This window comes from Pan paniscus, chromosome 23 (assembly GCF_029289425.2).
Source record: "Pan paniscus chromosome 23, NHGRI_mPanPan1-v2.0_pri, whole genome shotgun sequence".
In the NCBI taxonomy this organism is placed as follows: Eukaryota; Metazoa; Chordata; class Mammalia; order Primates; family Hominidae; genus Pan; species Pan paniscus.
This window is the reverse complement of record NC_085927.1, coordinates 33,552,741-33,570,852: the sequence shown is the minus strand read 5'-3', so window position 1 is coordinate 33,570,852 and position 18,112 is coordinate 33,552,741. Positions and strand designations below refer to the sequence as shown.

Below are 18,112 nucleotides of genomic sequence, written 5' to 3'. Positions count from 1 at the left end.
TCCTGATGGACACAGGGATGCTTGCAAAGTGACAAACTTTACATCTTCCCAGAGGCATCCCAGGTCACCCCACCTGGCACTGCGGACGCCCACGTGGCCCCACCCCTCACTTGGCAATATTCTCATCAAGTGTCAGCACTAGCTAATTGTATTGACTGCCTCCTGGCTGGACTCTAAGAGACAGTGTCTTTTATTGCATGCTACATCCCCAACATCTAGAACAGTGTCAGGCAAACAGTTGTTTAATAAACGGTGGAAGGAAGGAAGGGAGGGAGGGAGGGAGGGAGGGAAGGAAGGGAGGGAGGGAGGGAGGGAAGGGAGGGAGGGAGGGAGGGAGGGAGGGAAGGTGGGTAGGTTGGTTTCTATTTTCCACCAAAATATTGAGGCCCTCTCCTGCCTGTCCACTTGCTCTGGTGCGCCTCTCAACCCTCGCGCCCCACCTGGACTCAATCCCGCAGTCCTGCCTCTCCTTCCTGGGCCCCCCGGGGAAGAACCCCGACAGCGGCCGGCACATTTGAGTGGGGCCCTGGACGTTTGGGGAGGTTTGGACACATTCCCGAATGCCTCCCTGCTGTGGGTTAGGTGGGCCTGTCTCGGGCTGGCAGCGAGGACAACGTTGTGGCTAGGTCGTCAGTTAGTGAGCCAGCACGGTCTGAGCCGCCACACTCCGCACCCCGCCCACGCGCCCCGCCCTTTCCAGTTTTGCCTCGCCTGCTCGGGTCTTCGCTCCTGTAACCCCTACGATCTTAGCCCCGCCCCCGTGGTGTCGTGGGTCCACGCTACTGGTCCTCTCCTAGAAAGCCGCGAAATGACCAGTTCCTCATTGGCCACACGTTCTCCCGCGCCACCACCGCAGCCACAACAACCGCCACGTGCTCAACCTTGGCGCCTGCCCATTGGCCACCAGCCTCTACCCGCCCACTCTCCCTTTCCGCCCCTAATTTCCCTCTTCTTCCTTCCATTGGCTGTCGGGCTCAGGGCTCTCTTTTCAGCCTGGGGCGCGCAGCGCCTCGGATGCGGATTGGCCGAAGGCGGCGCTGGGAGGCGGGTTAAAGAGCGCGTTGCTGGCTGGGCCACGCGTGCTTGAGAAGGTTCAATGGCGTGGCAGGGACTAGCGGCCGAGTTCCTGCAGGTGCCGGCGGTGACGCGGGCTTACACCGCAGCCTGTGTCCTCACCACCGCCGCGGTGGTAAGCGGCCGGGGGGACCGGACGTCGCCTTGGTTACAGCCTCTGGCGGGAGGGGTGAGGGTCGCCATGGTTACGGCGTGGCTCCCGGGCAGCTCTTGACTGGCCCCTGGTTCCACAGCAGCTGGAGCTCCTCAGCCCCTTTCAGCTCTACTTCAACCCGTACCTTGTGTTCCGGAAGTTCCAGGTGAGGCCGCCCCGCGCCGCGCACCTGTGGGCCCGACCCACCCACCCCGCACCTGACCGCCCGTCCCCCGTAGGTCTGGAGGCTCGTCACCAACTTCCTGTTCTTCGGGCCCCTGGGATTCAGCTTCTTCTTCAACATGCTCTTCGTGTATCCTGCGCCCTGCGGACACGGGCTGGGTGGGGGGCAGGCCCGCCGGGCTGGGAGAGGCCGGGACGGGGAAACTGAGGCCCCGCCTGGTGGCACTTCCTATACCGACGCCGTAGGTTCCGCTACTGCCGCATGCTGGAAGAGGGCTCCTTCCGCGGCCGCACGGCCGACTTCGTCTTCATGTTTCTCTTCGGGGGCGTCCTTATGACCGTATCCTTCCCGCAGGCTCTGGAACCTCGGGCTAGGGCGCCTCGGCGTCCAGCCTGTGTTGGTCCTGGGGCCAACACAGCCATGCCAGAAAGGGACACAGTCGCTCTCTCCAGCTTAGTATGTGTTGAGGGCCCACTCTGTGCTCAGCTGCAGGGGTCAGGGCTAGATCTTCAGTGCTGTATGCAAAATACAAAGCCATGCACAAAAGAGCCAGGTGGGGTGTCAGGGCCACTAGCTGAGCCCTGAATGCGAGTAGCCGGGAGAAACTGGGGCAGGGACAGGCAGTGGTTGGGCCCTGGGATGAGGCTGTAGGTGTGCAGGGCAGATTTCGTGGGACCTGAACCCCGTGGAGTGTGTCGCCTTCATTGGACTGGCTCATCTTGATGAGGGAATAGCACATAGGGGAGATGAGGGGAAGAATTCCAGGGTCTTGGGAAGTCAGAGGGGCCCTGGGCTTGGGCTGAGGCCTGCACCGGAGCACCTTGACTCTGGCCCAGCTGCTGGGACTCCTGGGCAGCCTGTTCTTCCTGGGCCAGGCCCTCATGGCCATGCTGGTGTACGTGTGGAGCCGCCGCAGCCCTCGGGTGAGGGTCAACTTCTTCGGCCTGCTCACTTTCCAGGCACCGTTCCTGCCTTGGGCGCTCATGGGCTTCTCGCTGCTGCTGGGCAACTCCATCCTCGTGGACCTGCTGGGTGAGCCTCCCGGTACATCTAGTCCGCCCCAGGCTGGCCACTCCCCTCAGGACACGCTGCTTATGCCCTGGGGCCCCTCTCCCATCCTTGCTGGAGTTCTCCTCACACCTGGCTCCATCCCCATCTTCCTGCCCTCCCAGCTGCTGTGCTCTTACAGCCCCTCACGCCAGCCGGCCACATAATTTGCATCGTCAGGGCGGATCTACTGATGCTTGCACGGTCCTGATGGGAGTGGGGATGGGCGGGTCAGGGTTCCTGCCCCATGGCTCCCACTCCTCCACTATTCTCAGGCCCTCCCCTCCCTGGGTCCTGCCTGCTTCTGGGCCTTTTAAGCTTGTCCTTTACGGCCAACCCTGGGCTGGCACTCTGTGCGAGGCTTTGGGGCACTCATGCCGTGGGGCCTGCAGGGCCACCAGGCTGTGGCTGGGGGCCTGGCGCAGGCTCTGCTGGTCTAGGACTCTGGGCCGTGGAGGGTGACCCCACAGTCCGTGGCTGTCTCACAGGGATTGCGGTGGGCCACATCTACTACTTCCTGCAGGACGTCTTCCCCAACCAGCCCGGAGGCAAGAGGCTCCTGCAGACCCCTGGCTTCCTGTGAGTGTTGAGAGCCCTCCCTCCCTCTCCCCACCCTCAGAAGGATCCCCACCGATGGGGACCTGTGCTGGCCTGTGCTCAACACGGGCCCCTCCCCACAGAAAGCTGCTCCTGGATGCCCCTGCAGAAGACCCCAATTACCTGCCCCTCCCTGAGGAACAGCCAGGACCCCATCTGCCACCCCCGCAGCAGTGACCCCACCCAGGGCCAGGCCTAAGAGGCTTCTGGCAGCTTCCATCCTACCCATGACCCCTACTTGGGGCAGAAAAAACCCATCCTAAAGGCTGGGCCCATGCAAGGGCCCACCCGAATAAACAGAATGAGCTGCAGTCTCTTGGCCCACAGCACTGGCTTCCCCATCTCACCCGGCCACATCCTTCTATGCCTGCCCCGTCCTCACTCAGTGTGGCCTCTCAGCCCAACTGCAGGTGGTAGGATAGGGGTGCCCACAGAGGGCAAAGAAACTGCCCATGGTTGCCTGGCAGAGCTTTGAGCTCACAGGTTGCCAGGCAGAGCTTTTGAGCTCACAGGTGACAGGCTCAGGGTTCTCATCCTGGCCCCACCAGGGCCTTGGGCAAGTCCTGCCCACCAAAGGCCTCTGCTACCTGCCAGTCAGCGGGGAAGTTCACCAGATTTCGGCTGCTGGGGCCAGGACAGGCCTCTCCTAGGTTGTGCCAAACCAGCCTACAGATGTTCCTGCCAGTGGTGCCTTCAGGCTGATGCCAATCTAGCCTCTCCTGTCTCTCATCAGCCACCCTGACAGGTGGGCGTATGCCTCATTTTTCATCTGGTGATGCCAAAGCCCCATGGATTCAGGTGCAGAAGAGGGCCAGCACTGGGTCTTCTGCCCTTTCTATGACCTCAGAGCCTAAGTTTTCACCTTAGCAGAGTTCTGAGACTGGGTGAGGCAGGGACTTCTGGAAGGTTCTGTTCCTGCCCTTTTTAGCTGAGGACCTGTGTGAGCCTTATCCGACCCCTGTGGCTTATTTTTCTCTTCTGACCTGGCAGCTTTCCTTGTTGTTCTAAGCCTGTCCATGTTGTGGTTTATTTCTGGATGCTCAGTGGCACGGGGCCTCCTCCAAAGACAGGTTGTCATTTTCATGGTAACAACACTGTTCTCTGTTGAGTCTGCCCTCCGTGTTGTAGCCAGACCTTGTGGAGATGGCTTTGCGGCGGTGTGAGCTGGCGGTCAGGAGTGAGGGCCCAGCCTTCCCGGCACCTCCCAGCCAGGTGGCCCTGCCCGACCTGTGGGGTGAGGCAGCCAAGGTTCCTTCCATCCCCCCAGTTGTGGAGACACAGGGCTGCCTCACCCTTTCATTGCCGAGGTTCCTACCTCATGGACAGAACAAACACTTCAGCAATGAAACCTGTTCATGTCTAAGAGCAGCTGGGCTGGGAATCTTCCCCTTTGTTCAAGGCCTTCCAGTAAGGCCCAGCTGTCCCCTTGCTGTGCATGGGGCTCTGGGGAGTTCCACTCTTTGATGGAGGGCAGAGGCCCTGCGTGCAAACTCCCTGGGAAGAGTCCCATGCTAACATGTGCTCAAAGGAGCCCCCCTCTCACATCTCAGCGACCAAGAATCCCAAACCCTAATCAGAGCTCTGCCTCTGCCCCACATGGGGCCCTACCCCACTTCCAGGGAGCACAGCAGCCTCTGACCCTAGCCCTGCCCTGGCAGCATGGGACCTGCCAACAGCTGAGGGTGGCAGCAGTCTGTGCTGGGATCTGTGCCCGGATCTGTGCCCATTCTCTTCAGTAAGGCTGGAGCTGCGAGCCAGTTTGCTGCCCTCCCAGATCCTGTGTCCATTCTGAAGAATGGGGACACCTCCCTATTACAGATGAGAACAGAGGGGACATGAACTCCTTGGAGGCAGGGCTGGGAAGGGACCCTGGGCTGTGTCTCCTCCCTGTACCGTGTCAACTCCAAGAGCTGGCATCAGGTCGGGAGGGCTATTCCCATATTCCTCACAGCTTGCTTGTGAGGCAGGAGCTGGCCCAGGCCACATCACCTGCTGGGGTGGGAAAGGGCCCCAGCTGACCTGGCTATGGGTGCCACTGGAGCTAGAACAGCCCTCCTGCACCCAGGCTGGCGACAGCCCAGCAGTGCCCACACAGGACTGGGCCCTCCGCAGGGGACTTCAGAGCAGCAAGGCCCCAGCTGGCAGTAGCCTGACCATCTGGACACAGCAGAGCCAGGGCGGCCCAGGGACAGCAGGAGAGCTCGTGGCACCTTCCTGAGGCCAAGCAAGGGGAGCAGGGTTAGGGCTGTTCCTGAAAGGCAGAGAGCCTCTGCCCTGAGCCTCACAGCTACTCTTCTCAGCTCTCTGGGTCTGGAAGGAGAACAGGCTGAGGGGAGCTGAGAGGAGCTGAGGTGCTACCCGGAGCCCCATTCACCCCCACCTGCCCACCTGGGAATCTGAGGCAGAGGAGGGTGAGGCCTTTGTGCCAACCTTGTTCACATACCACCTTCGTCCCCCCAGGCCCCGGCCCCACTCCTGGCTCTCATTATATGTTAAAACTTTGAAGAAATTGAACATGACCTGTTGAAGAAATTGAACATGACCTGTTGCCTTTTATTTAAAAACTGTTACTAGCCCTGCCTGGGGCTCCTATACAAAAACAAAACACAACCTAAAATAAGGTTTCTTCCTGACCCCAGAGACTGGGGAGGGGTAGGGAGGGTGGGATGGGGGGCAGGACTGGGGCTCAACAAATGGAATGTGTGCCGGGAAGGGCCACCTGGAAGCCCCCATTCCACCCCCACCCCGATCCTCAGGATGGCGCTGGGCTGTCCCCTCGCCTCTGTCCTTGCCAGAAGATGGAGGAGAGGCGGCCCAATCTTCTGAGATGCTCCGTGGGAGCCGTGTGCTGATGGGCTGGTTACCAGGCCGGGGCCGTGTTGGCAAGGCGCCTCATCCGCCTGGAAGAGGAGTGGGGAGGGCAATGAGTCGGGGCCAGCTCCCAGCCTGGGCGCTGCCCTTCCCAAGGCTCTACAGGGCAGCCAAGTGTGGGGGTGGGAACAGAGGCAGGATGTGGGCCCCCAGCAGGGTCAGACCCAGCCTTCTCTCAGCCTGGCCTGTCTGCTACTCAGGCCCTGCTCATCACTCCAGGGACCCCAAAACCTGGATCTGGGCTGTGGTCAGACCCTCAGCCTGAGGAATTATGTTTGTTCCATGCAGGGAAACATACCCTGGCATTTGGATGGGGCCTTATCACCCAGAAGCCTGCCTGCCTCTAGCAGCACTAGAGGTACTCTGTCCCAGAGACCATGGGAGACTGGGAAAGGCAATGGCCCTGCCTCTGCCTGGAAAGCCAGGTGCCTGTGGGCAGAGCCCAGGACCACAGGGCCAGGGGTACCTCGTGTTCCTGTCCTGGTCGCGGATCTTCTTCTCCATCTCAGCGTCTGTCAGAGTCTCCAGCAGTGGGCACCACTGGTCCGCATCGCCCGTGTTCCGGATGGCAATCTCCACTGTGGGCAGAGGGTTCTCGCTACGAGGAGGGGAGGCAGTGAGAGGAATGGCTTTTCCAGCTATAGATGGAGAATCCTCAGAAAGCTTTGGCCCCTGTCTGTGCCCTGCTCCTCCCAGCAGCACTGCTGGCACCCAGTGGATGCTCCAGTCACCTGAACCTCAAGGGAGCTGCTGGAGGCGCCAGGGCCTTTCCAGAACAAGTGTTGTCGCCATGACCCCATGGGCTTCCCTTCAAAGTGAACTTTCAACAGGGCTTTTGTGCCCAGCGTCTGTCTGTCTCTGAGATGGAGGAAGGGGCCACTGGCTGTGGAGGTGGTCCTCCTTGACAGGACAGCACGGGCTGGACCATGCTGATGCCACAGTGCCAGTCAGGAGGTGGAACCTATAGGGGCAGGAGGACTGTCTGCTCCACTCAGTGTCCAGAGCCAGGGCCACTGATCAGGGAAAGGGGATGGATGGCGAATGGGAGCAAAGGAGTCTCCCAGAAGTCCCCAGCCCCCCACTACTGAGGGCCACTGCACAGCCTGTTCCTGCATGTTCCACACACTTGCCCCTCAGCCCACCTCCTGGCCGAACAAAACCCCCGAGAGGCTGGTCTGTGCTTAGGATCAGACAGCTGTCTGGCAGGGAGCTGGACAGAAGCCATATCCCCGGACCACACTCTGCCCTGGGTCTCACAAGGACCACCCAAATCTGCCCCGAGGTACCTTCCTCTTGCCAAAAGGACACAGCAGAGGAAGGGGGCAGCAAGGGCAGAGGCTAAACAGGCATGGGGTGGGCACAGGAGTGCTGGGGAGGTGGGAGGGTGGCTGGCTGCCGCCTCTCTGGGCTTTGATTTGCAAGTCTGTGACAGGACACTAAGGAGACCACAGCTGTGGATGCCACAGGGCCCGTGTGCCTCCCACATGCAGTGGCTCCCGTCACCCCCACCTCTGAGGGCAGCTTTGGGTGCTGACAGTGTTTCCCAGTTGAGTGACACCAGACCCCTGGCTTGGCAGAAGGCCTCAGTGTGAGGTTCTAACCATGACTCTCCCACTTCCCCTCCCCTCTCTGTGGTCCTTTCCTTTCTCCTCCACTTGGGCACCTCCACTTGGCTCTCCCTAGGCTCAGTCCCCTGGGAGAAGGACACCCTGCCAGCCTGCGGCCCTGAAAAACACTATGAGCTCTGGGAGAAGCAAGGGCAGGCCGGACTCGGGGGAGGCGCCAGGTGGACACTGAAAGAGAGGACAGGTCCCTGCAAACCTCATCTGGAATATGGAAACATTTATTGCTGTGAAGGGCTTTGGAAGGATGACTGTTATTAAAGCAGCCAAAACATCTCCACTGAGGGAGCTTCCTAGGGGCCAGGGACCTTCTCACAGCCTCCCTGTAGCGGGTGCTCAAGGTTGTGGGACCAGCATGCTTGCAGAGCGAGTCCCGGCTCTGCACATCCACACCAGTGAGCGCACACCCAGCTCCAGTAGCCGTGAGCCCGTTCCAGGTTGGGCTCAGTGCTGCTCTCCTCAGCCTGGGGTCTCAGGGACTGTGGGCACAGCGCAGGGCACTGGCTGCAGCTGGCTCTCCCTGCAGCACGCCTGACCCCTCACAGCTGAAGCTCAGCCCACCAGGTCCATGCTCATGAGTCCCAGAAGCTCGAGCTCGTACTGGTGACGCAGAGGCAGGGCCAGAGGCAATGTCGGCACCCCCACCCTCTGGGGCTGACCCATCCTCAGCAGCTCCTGACAGCTGGTCCCTGGCCAGCACCGGGTGGTTTAGCAGTCTAGGGACCACCCCAGCCTCAGACCCCAAACATCATTCCTCACCGTGAGGGCTCCCAGCAGCCTTCCTTGGAGGGCAGACGTGAAAGGCACCAAGCCCACACCGAGGGGAGCAAAACATGTTTTCCTCTTAAACAAGAGCTGGCGAGTGGGTCCCAGAGGCTCCTTTGTTTACCTCCCCTTGATGCTGGGAAGATTCCACTCCAGTGGGTTTGTTCTAAAGTAAGAAATGCTCGCACCAACCATGTAAGAACGGGCCCAGAGCCAGCACCAGCGTGCCTTGGGTTTTGGGGGCATGTGGGCACGGAGATGCTGTCCTGAGTTCCAAAGAGTGCTGGGGACCCTGGGAGCCACCCTGCTCCCCATTCCTTCCAGGGAATTCTGGTTCATGGGCTTCGAAGCCGCCAGGGACCCCAGACCTTCCTACCACCCAAAGTGTCCAGGTGGGGACAAAGATACCCAGGCAGGGGATGCTCACGTCTGAGGGACAGAGGGAGCCAGGACTGATGCCGGTCGAGTATCTTGAGGTTTACTTTCAATGTGATCTCACTTTCATGACCTCATGTGATGCAACACACAAGTATTATCCCCAAGTTACAAATGACAAGATACAGACTTCAAGGGAAAACGACCTGTCCACAGCCACTCGACCAGGAAGGGGAGATGCCAAAACTTGGTGTCACCCTTATGTTTGCAATTCACACCTCCGAGGCCGCCAGGAGCCTCAAATGATTTTTAGAAGGGTGCCAAGTCCACTCAATGGAGGAAGAGCAGTTTTCAACATGGTGCTGGGGCAACATGACTCTGGATTGACAATGGATTCTTAGATATGAAACCAAAAGCACTAGCAACAAACTAAAACAATATATAAATTACCGGCCGGGTGCAGTGGCTCACACCTGTAATCCTAGCACTTTGGGAGGCCGAGGCGGGTGGATTATGAGGTCAAGAGATAGAGACCATCCTGGCCAACATGGTGAAACCCCGTCTCTACTAAAAATAAAAAATTAGCTGGGTGTGGTGGCAGGTGCCTGTAGTCCCAGCTACTTGGGAGGCTGAGGCAGGAGAATCACTTGAACTCAGGAGGCGGAGGATGCAGTGAGCCAAGATCACAGCACTACACTCCAGCCTGGTGACACAGCGAGACTGTCTCAAAAAAAAAAAAAAAAAAAAAAAGATAAATTGGACTACATCAAAATGAAAACTTTTGTGCTTCAAAGAACACTGTCAAGAAAGTGAAAAGGCAATCCTCCAAATGAGAGAAAATATCTTCAAATCATGTATCTATCTGATGAGGGACTTCTATGTAGAATATATAAAGAACAATTACAACTCAACAATAAAATAAAACCCAATTAAGAAACTAGCAAAGCACCTTCTCCAAAGAAGATACACAAACAGCCAGAAATACATGCAAAGATGCTCAATATCATCAGTCATTAGAAAAATGCAAATCAAAACCACAATTACTTCACACCTCCTCAGACGGCTACGATCAAAAAGAGAACAGCAAATGCCAGCAGGATCCAGAGAAACGGGAATCGCACGCTTCTGGTGGGAATGCAAAATGGTGCAGCCACTTTGGAAAACAGTCTAGAAACTCTTCAAAATGCTAACCACTGAGTTGTCACGTGACCCAGCAATTCTACTCCTGGGTATATATCCAAGAAAATTGAAAACAGATGTTCACACAAAAACTCATACACAAATGTTCTCAGCAGCAGTACTCACAATAGCTGAAAAATGGAAACAACCCAAAAGTCAATCTGCTGATGAATGAATAAAATGTGGTATATCCATGCAATGAGATAATATTCAATCATAAAAAAGAATGAAGTCCTGATAAAAGATGCTACAACATGGATAATCCTTGAAAACATTATGCTAAGAAGCCAGTCATAAAAGACCACATATTAGATGGTTCCATTTCTATGAAGTACCCGGAATAGGCAAATCTACAGATAGAAAGTGGATGAGTGGACGCCTAGGGCTGAGAGACAGCGGGGAGGAACGGGACTGCCTGCAGTGGGGTGATGAAAAAGTCCTAAAATTGACAGTGGTGATAGTTACACAGCTCTCTGCATATATCAAAAACCGCTGCACTATATACTCTAAATCTGTGAATTGTATGGTTTATGAATTATATCACAATAAAGCTGTTAAAAAAACAAACAAAACCTGACATCAGGCCAGGGCTGGCGGGCAGAGCTTCGGAAGGAACCTGAGGCTTACGCTCAACCAGCCCAACGTGTACCTGACATACCCCAGCCTAATTCCTGATGCTGTGCCATCAGAGGGACACTGCCTCTCTGTCCCTCACGCAGGCCCAGCTACCAAGCTCCTTGACCCTTAGTCTCTTTTCATCCCCACCCTGTACGTGTAGGACTGCTGGTGTGCAGAGCCCCCTGGGGCAGATACCCTGCCTGATCCACAGGGCCCACCTTCCTTCTCAAGCACCTGCCTGTCCCTGGTCTCCTCTCGGTCCTTCCTGCTGCAGTCCCCCATCAGCACCTGCCCTGGCCATCCTCACCCCAGGTTCTATGCCCCCAACTGCCCTTCCTCATGCCCACAGCCTCCGGTGCTTTCTGTGGCCATGGCACACTGATAGCCATGCACATGAATCTGTTTCCTCTGCCAGACAGGGCACTGTCTCCTCCCGTCCCTGGCCAGGAACACAGGGCTGGCCCAGGGGAGGTGCCAGTAACTTTGCAGGATCAGCTCTCCTCAGAGGCTCTGCCTAGCCCAGCCTCCTTCCCCTTGAGCCCTGTCTCCCTCCTTTCACTGGCCCTTCATCCCATTCCACTGGCTCTGGGACGCCTGTGTCACTCTGGTCCCAGTCTGTCCTCTAGGAGCCTAGGGCTTCTGACCAGTTTGTCACATGCCCGTTTCCCCTTCATGCTTGTCTCCTGTCTGTCCCACTGCCAAAGGGAACAGGCTGTTCTCTGCCCTGGTTCCCCTGAGGTGTGGGCATAGTGGCCTTGCGCACACGTGTCCTGTGGCCAGCAGCTTGCCCCACTGTACCATGGATCCAATCAATGTCCCCACTGCCGAGGAGGGTATGGAAGTCAGGCACTGAGCTCTGGCTGGGAGAGATGGAGGGATTGGCTCTTGGGGAATCAGCGAGTGCTTCCATTATGGAGTGACCTAGGCCCAGAGCTGAAAACCCTTTTTTTTGAGATGGAGTCTAGCTCTGTCGGGCTGGAGCACAATGGTGCAATCTCAGCTCACTGCAATCTCCGCCTCGCGGGTTCAAGCAATTCTCCTGCCTCAGCCTCCCGAGTAGCTGGGATTATGGGTGCCCACCACCACACCTGGCTAATTTTTCTACTTCTAGTAGAGACGGGGTTTTGCCATGTTGGCCTGTCTCTAACTCCTGACCTCAGGTGATCCGCCCACCTCGGCCTCCCAAAGTGCTGGGATTACAGGCGTGAGCCACCATGCCTAGCCTGAAAACCCTTCTTAAGAAGTCATGTGGCCGAGCGCGGTGGCTCACGCCTGTAATCCCAGCACTTTGGGAGGCCGAGATGGGTGGATCACAAGGTCAGGAGATCCAGACCATCCTGGCTAATACGGTGAAACCCCGTCTCTACTAAAAACACAAAAACTAGCTGGGCGTGGTGGCGGGCGCCTGTAGTCCCATCTACTCAGGAGGCTGAGGCAGGAGAATGGCGTGAACCCAGGAGGCAGAGCTTGCAGTGAGCCGAGATCACGCCACTGCACTCCAGCCTGGGCGACAGAGCGAGACCCCATCTCAAAACAAAACAAAAAGTCATGTGACACAGCAGTTGCCAAGCTTTCTGTGTGGCAGAGACCAGGCCAGGACTCCTGGTCTAGCTCTCTGTGGGCTGACTGGCCCCTGGACCTGGGGACTCAGTGGCCCAGCCTCCTTTCCCCAGGCAGGGCCAGGCAGGACTGACACTGGTCTCCCTGGGGACAGAGTTAAACGAAGTCCCTCCTAAGATCCCATGGGGTGGGGTGGTACAGTGGGGGGAACGTGAGTTGGAGTCAGGGATGACAGCCCAACCCTAAGGCCCTGTCCTGTCCTTGCAGCTGTCTTCCAGTGTGGGGACTGGGAAGACACACGCAGCCCTCCTGATGCTAAAAGCCCACTCAGGACACTTCCCAGTTCCCCAGGCAGGCCGCCTCTCCATCTGGCTGCTGTGATAGGGACGTGTGCTCACCTTGGTCCCAGCGGGATGGCCTTTGCCTTTAACCCCAAAGATTTGAAACCTGCACTCTCAGCGTAAGAGAGAGCAGGGGGCAGGGGGTCTGTGATGCCCCCAGGCCCCGCAACTGGAATGCATTAAGTGGTCGATGAGATAAAGAAGGGGTCTGCCTCTGCCTCTAAGTCCTGACCTGCCACCACCAGGGACTCCCCAGGGGGTCTGCTCTGGAGCCACTCTGCAAACTGCAGAGGGCCCGGAACTTGGAAAGGAATTTAGGCTCAGGTCACCTTCGGGTCAGAGCAGGAGGGATGGTGCCATGGTGGCTGAAAGAAGGGATGTTGCAAGGACCTGTCAAGAGGCCCCGGGGACCTCAGTTCCTGACCCTGGACTGTGGGCACTGGCAGCGGCTGCAGGACTAGGTGAAGGTCAACACCGTAGGGGCTGGATGCTGGGGGCAGCCAGCCTACCACCTGCACCTGCGAGCCCAAGATGAGGGTTCTGACTGGATCAGCCTCTGCGGGAGGAGGTGCTCAGTGTTGATGCGCGCAACATGACTGCCTCCCAGGGCCTCAGAGTCAACTCTGGTGGAGGGAGGCCACCCTTGACTGGCTCTCCGGCCATAGGGCTTGGCTCTGTGCAGGGTGAATGCACGCTACAGCTGCACTCCCAGGCAACACCCCGAGGGAACAGGGAGGCATCAGACACCAGCCCCCCAGCCTCCTCTCTGGGCTTCCCTGTCTGTGAAGCAGAACCATGTGACTGGCAGGGCTGCTGGGGGGCAGGTCACAGGATCTCAGCACCATGGCACTCAGGCAGGGACTCAGCTGTTTCCCAGGCCCGGGCCCTTGAGCCCCGTGGGTGGCTCTCATTCCTTCTTCCTTGCTCAGATTTACGGGAAGTCATAGAAAGCTGTCTCTTGGGATGTCTGGGAAAACAAGTTAGACACAAACCTAACGAGCTCCATTAATTGTCATGGCTTTGCAAAACAGACCTTCCTATTTGCTCCTCATGTAGCATTTTAAGCTGTCATCCTGAGTGATGACTGCAGATGTGGATGATGATAGTCTGATGAGCAGACTAAATCTGAACATCCTGTTTTGATGTAGGGATGCTTGCTGCACCCCCACCCCATCCCAACACAGAGGACAGGGTGAGGAACCACGGGGCTTCCCAGTCCTAGAGTCCTGCTGAGCCGGGAAGAGTTCAACCTCGCTGTTTTTAATTTTTTTTTGGAGACAGGGTCTCGCTCTGTCACCCAGGCTGGAGTGCAGTGGTGTGATCTTGGCTCACTGCAGCCTCGACCTCTTGAGCTCAGGCGACCCTCCCACCTCAGCTTCCTGAGTAGCTGAAACTACAGGCGTGTACCAACATGCCCGGCTCATTTTTTCTATTTTTTTTTTTTTGTAGAGGTGGGGTCTCACCATGTTTTTCCCAGGCTGGTCTTGAACTACTGGGTTCTGGTGATCCACCTCAGCTCCCCGAAGTGCTAGGACTGCAGGTGTGAGCCACCGCACTGGGCCTTGACCTCACTTTTAACTCTGAGTCCCACCTCCTGCCAGGAACAGGAGGGCCTCTCCCGGGTCCATCCCCATCCCTACCACAGAGGACACTGGACTGGAATATTCTGTTCACACCTCCACCATCTCAGCCAGCCCAAATGCTGCAGGCAGGGATCAAGGTGACCTGTCTCTATCTTCCAGGGCAGCCAGGATGGGGTCCAGCCCAGCATGGTACTCATCAAATGCTCTCTGACTGACCAAAGGCAGAGATACTAGAGTAAGAAGGAGCTGCTAGGGACCCCTGACTCTCAAAAGCTGGGCGGGCCTTTGTGTTTAAGACATAATTCAAGTTCAACAGATGAAGAACCCTGGGCAGGAGTCACCCTGACCAAAATAACAGTCTGGGCAAGAGCAGAGAGAGAGGGTGTGGGGCAGGATGACTGAATGGTGGATGGTGGGGGCAGGCCAGGGCTCCGTGGAGGCAAGGACTTGAGGTTCACCCTGACAGAACTCCAAGTCTTTGCCAGCTATTGGGTTAGGTGCTTCTAACCCTACCTGGCACAGCGGAGCCCTGGAGAGATACACAGGGCAGGAGGAGGACGGAGCAAACACACAGACCCCAGCCAGATTGTGCTGCGAAGCGTGAGAAAGCCTCAAAGGTATCACCGCTCACACAGAGAAGTCTTTTTCTCAAAACAGTTTTGCAGGGAGATGAGGGAGGGAGAGACTCGTGCATGATCCTACCTGAAGGCGTAGGTCTTCTGATGCCAGCTCAGCTGTCCCCGGATGCTGTATGCGATGGTGGTGACAAACTCCCCGCCCAACCCCAGCTCCGAGCACAGCTTCAGGGCAAACTTCTCTGGTGAGTTCTCCTTCTCTGACATGTCCCACTCAAACTGGTCCACCAGGGAAATGTTTCCCACATGGATGTTCAGCTGAGGCAACAACCAAAGGACACAAGTTAGAGCTTTTGCAGCCCAGGGAGGCCACGAGGAGCGGGGCCCTGCCAGGCCTGGGGTGGGCCCTGCCCACCAGGGTCCACCAGCTGAGAACTGCAGGTGGTCCTTGTCCTTCCAGTTCCCCATCCCCAAAACAAGGCTGACCCCACAACCCTGTCTGCCATGAGGGGCTCTGGCTCAGGGCCCAGCACAGTCACCCTCGAGAGGCCCTGAAGTGACCCCGGGGGCACCTGAGTCCCACCTTACCTTCATCTCATCTCCCCTGTGCCCTGTGCTGGTGGGGACCTTCCTTTCTGCCCTTCGCTCCTGCTGCCGTCGGTCTTACGTGACTACACCAGAAAGGCAGGGCTCAGCTAAGGCATCCCTAAGCCCTGTCTTGAGCCAATGTCTATGCCCTTTACAGAGCTTGCCCCTCTCGGAAAACCCTGCCTAGCGTGTTGACAGATGCACCCCACTCTGGGTCAACACGGTGAGGGGACAGGGAAGCCTGCAGGGATCACAGTGCTGGGCCAGCTCCTCCACATTCCCCAGAGGACTCCCTGCAGCACGTGACTCACAGCCAGAGGGCCCAGGCCCCGGGTGTGCTGTCAGGGGTTTTCCACCAGTGGACACCTGGGAAGCCAGCACCCAGCTGAGAGAACACAGACTGTACCCCAGGGGCTCCCACCTACATCTGCCCCCCTGAGGAGGCACCATTTTGACTTCTCACCCCTTGAGTAGGTGTGGCTGTTCTGAATAGGATGGACACTTCGGGGTCCAGGTTCATTCACTCTGCATCATGCTTGCAAGACTCCTCCCATTAGAGTGTGGGGCTGGGGTCATCCCTCACTGCTATCCAGTGCTCCACGGGGCAACCAGGTCACAGTGCACCTGCCCATTCATTGTTGGCCCTTAGCTTTTAAGTCAAGGATCAGGGTGGGCAGCTGCAGGGAAAACTCACCACTGCCTCGGAGTCCAGCCCTTCCGGGGACTTCTGCCTCCTTTTAGAGATTAGGGTACCCCAATCCCCGATCATGTTCATAAAGCCCTGTGCCTCTGAGCCCTGCACACCACCACCCACTTGCTAGAATGGTCTTCCCCTCACCTGGCAGGACCAGCCTCTTCTCAGCATCCTGGTCTAAGCTAAAGTGCCAGCTCCTGAGAGCTCCCCTTCCCATCAGCCCCTTTCCACACCCTTCTCTCCATTTTCTCCCCCTTTGGAGACAGGATGTCACTCTGTCACTCAGGCTGGAGTGCAATGGCATGATCATGACTCACTACAGCCTTGAACTCCTGGGCTCAAGAGACCCTTCCGCCTCAGCCTCCTGAGTAGCTGGAACTACGGACATGCACTACCATGTCTGGCTAATATTTTGTAGAGACAAGGTTTCTACAAGGCCCAGGCAATGTATCAAGTGTTTTGGGCAGAGAAGAGACCCTGTGGTTGAGCCTTCTGTTCCCCGCAGGCTTCCCTGCTGCCTCTCCATGTTGGCCCAGGCTGGCCTCAAAAGATCCTCCCCCAACAGTCTCCTGAGTAGCTGCGACTATACGTGCGGGCCACCTCTCCTATTTTCTTCACAGCACTTAGGACTGTCTGAAACAATCTGAATCATTTGCCTCCAGGAATTCTAGCACAGGCAGGGTGTATTTGTTCTGGGAATGAAGGAATCCTCACACAGAGGGAGGAAGCCGAGGGCAGAGCTGCAGTGTCCTGTACACGGCATGCAGCCAGGCAATGGGGAATACAGTCGGGCCCCCATGTCCTTTGCTATCTCCACATACGCCCACACCTGATGATGAATGGAATCGGAGGCACTGGCCCTTCCCAACTGGAATCTAATGCCAAGCAAACCACGTGGGTGCTGGGTCCAAAAAGAACATGCAGCAGCAGACAGCCCATGGAACCACCCAACAGGACCCCATAGGACCATAGGCACATGGCTCCCACCCAGCAAGCCCTCCCTGCCCTGGGCTCATGGATGGAGTTGCCTGTCCCCTGCCATTCAGTCACTAACACATTCATTTATTCCAAAGTCTAGACTGTGTGTCTACCAAGGAGAGGCACAAGAGAGACAAACATTCAAAAGGCTGCTCTGAGAAAGGTGCGGTGCTACACGTCTGTAGTCTCAGTTACTTGGGAGGCTGAGGTGGGAAGATCACTGGAGCTCAGGTGTTTGAGTCCAGCCTGGGCAACACAGCGAGACTCTGTGTCAAAAAAAAAAAAAAAAAAAAAAAAGCTATGCTGGTGGGGGCACTGACAGACACTAAGTAGGTTAAGTGAGCATGTGGTGTGCCAGAAAGCACGGGAGTGCCAGGGAGGAAAGGGAGGGAGGGGGAGAAAGTCCAGGCTGGCCTCAGAAGTCAGGAGGCCAGGAAGGCTTCTAGGAAGGTGGCCTTTAGGAAGAAGTGAATGTGCCCAGGGAGCAGGAATGTGGCTCCCTGGGGGAGAACAGTCCCAGGTGGGGGACACAGAGATGTAAAAGACTGAGGAGCCAAGGTCTGGTACCCGGATCTGCCCAGTGAGGGGAAAAGGGAGGAGATGAGGGTGGCGAGGGACTGTAGCAGAGAGCAGTTAGGGCCCTGAGGCCTTTGGACGGGCTTGGCTTCCACAGAGGGATGTGGGAAGCTTCTGCGGTATTTTGGGCAGACAAGAGACACGGGCTGAGCTGCCATGCTGAGACCTCTACTGGAAGGCGGGGAGGGAGGAGGGGAGCCATCTGGCAGTGGCCTTGGTGGGGTAGTGAGGAGTGCTGGACTCCAGGTGGACTCACAGAGCTAAGACAGGGCCAGGACTCCCAAGCAGGTGCACAGCAGGGCCAGGCCCCTGCCCACCTCCCCAGCCCTGACTCACATCTCACCCCATGCACTCTCCGGACGGGGCCTGGACAATGCCACAGGGTCTGATGGCTCAAATTGCAGCAGCACCATGTCCCCAGCTTCCTCCCCTGCCCCCCAACCCCTGCTGGAACTGGGCAAAGCCGACTTGGGCCAGGTGCCCTGGCAAGGGCAGCCAGGCCTGGGCTTTGGTCCCAGCATTGCCAAGAATATCTGGAAGATGCTGCTCCAACCTAAGGCACTCTTTCTGAGGAGAGAGATGGTCCTCATGTGCCATGGCTCCAAAGATTCTTGTTTTCCTTCAGTCATGTTCCAGGATCAAGACAAAGGACGTCCTTACAGAAACACCCAGCTCTGGCCAGGCACAGTGGTTCATGTCTGTAATCCCAGCAGTTTGGGAGGCCAAGGTGGAAGAGTTGCTTGAGCCCAGGA

At 57.3% G+C, this 18,112-nt stretch overlaps 2 protein-coding genes across 13 annotated transcripts in view; one reads left to right on the top strand and one right to left on the bottom strand.

Annotated features, from left to right (window-relative positions):
- Positions 1-290: 290 nt before the first annotated feature.
- On the top strand, positions 291-5,540 carry DERL3 (derlin 3). Of its 9 annotated transcripts, none has more exons than XM_003804629.5 (7): positions 291-1,189; positions 1,308-1,373; positions 1,447-1,520; positions 1,637-1,730; positions 2,228-2,423; positions 2,927-3,017; positions 3,119-3,797. In XM_003804629.5, exons 1-7 carry the CDS (start codon positions 1,097-1,099, stop codon positions 3,210-3,212), a joined length of 708 nt encoding a protein of 235 aa, XP_003804677.1. In that variant the 5' UTR covers positions 291-1,096; the 3' UTR covers positions 3,213-3,797. The 9 variants fall into 9 exon arrangements, with proteins under 9 accessions (XP_003804677.1, XP_008960341.1, XP_054961600.1 ...); XM_055105625.2 differs by lacking the exon at positions 3,119-3,797 and adding an exon at positions 5,148-5,457 and having other exon boundaries at positions 373-1,189; positions 1,311-1,373; XM_014343257.4 differs by having other exon boundaries at positions 375-1,189; positions 1,311-1,373.
- Positions 5,541-5,558: 18 nt separating this feature from the next.
- The window catches only part of SMARCB1 (SWI/SNF related, matrix associated, actin dependent regulator of chromatin, subfamily b, member 1), a 50,045-nt gene continuing 37,491 nt past the window's right edge, over positions 5,559-18,112 (bottom strand). For all 4 annotated transcript variants that reach the window (XM_003804627.6, XM_034949282.3, XM_003804626.5 and 1 more), the window contains exons 7-9: positions 14,652-14,842; positions 6,373-6,504; positions 5,559-5,935 (exon numbers count right to left, since the gene is read on the bottom strand). In XM_003804627.6, the coding sequence (XP_003804675.1) occupies positions 5,896-5,935; positions 6,373-6,504; positions 14,652-14,842 (363 nt within the window). In that variant the 3' untranslated portion in view covers positions 5,559-5,895. The remainder of the gene's footprint in view (positions 5,936-6,372; positions 6,505-14,651; positions 14,843-18,112) is intronic.

What these genes read in the sequence shown, in the direction of transcription:
- DERL3 (XM_008962089.4), top strand. Translation starts at nt 1,097, where the DNA reads ATGGCGTGGCAGGGACTAGCGGCCGAGTTCCTGCAGGTGCCGGCGGTG. An exon ending in TCGGGGGCGTCCTTATGACC is followed by an intron (nt 1,731 to 2,227) that starts GTATCCTTCCCG and finishes ACTCTGGCCCAG; the next exon opens with CTGCTGGGACTCCTGGGCAG. An exon ending in CATCCTCGTGGACCTGCTGG is followed by an intron (nt 2,424 to 2,961) that starts GTGAGCCTCCCG and finishes TACTTCCTGCAG; the next exon opens with GACGTCTTCCCCAACCAGCC.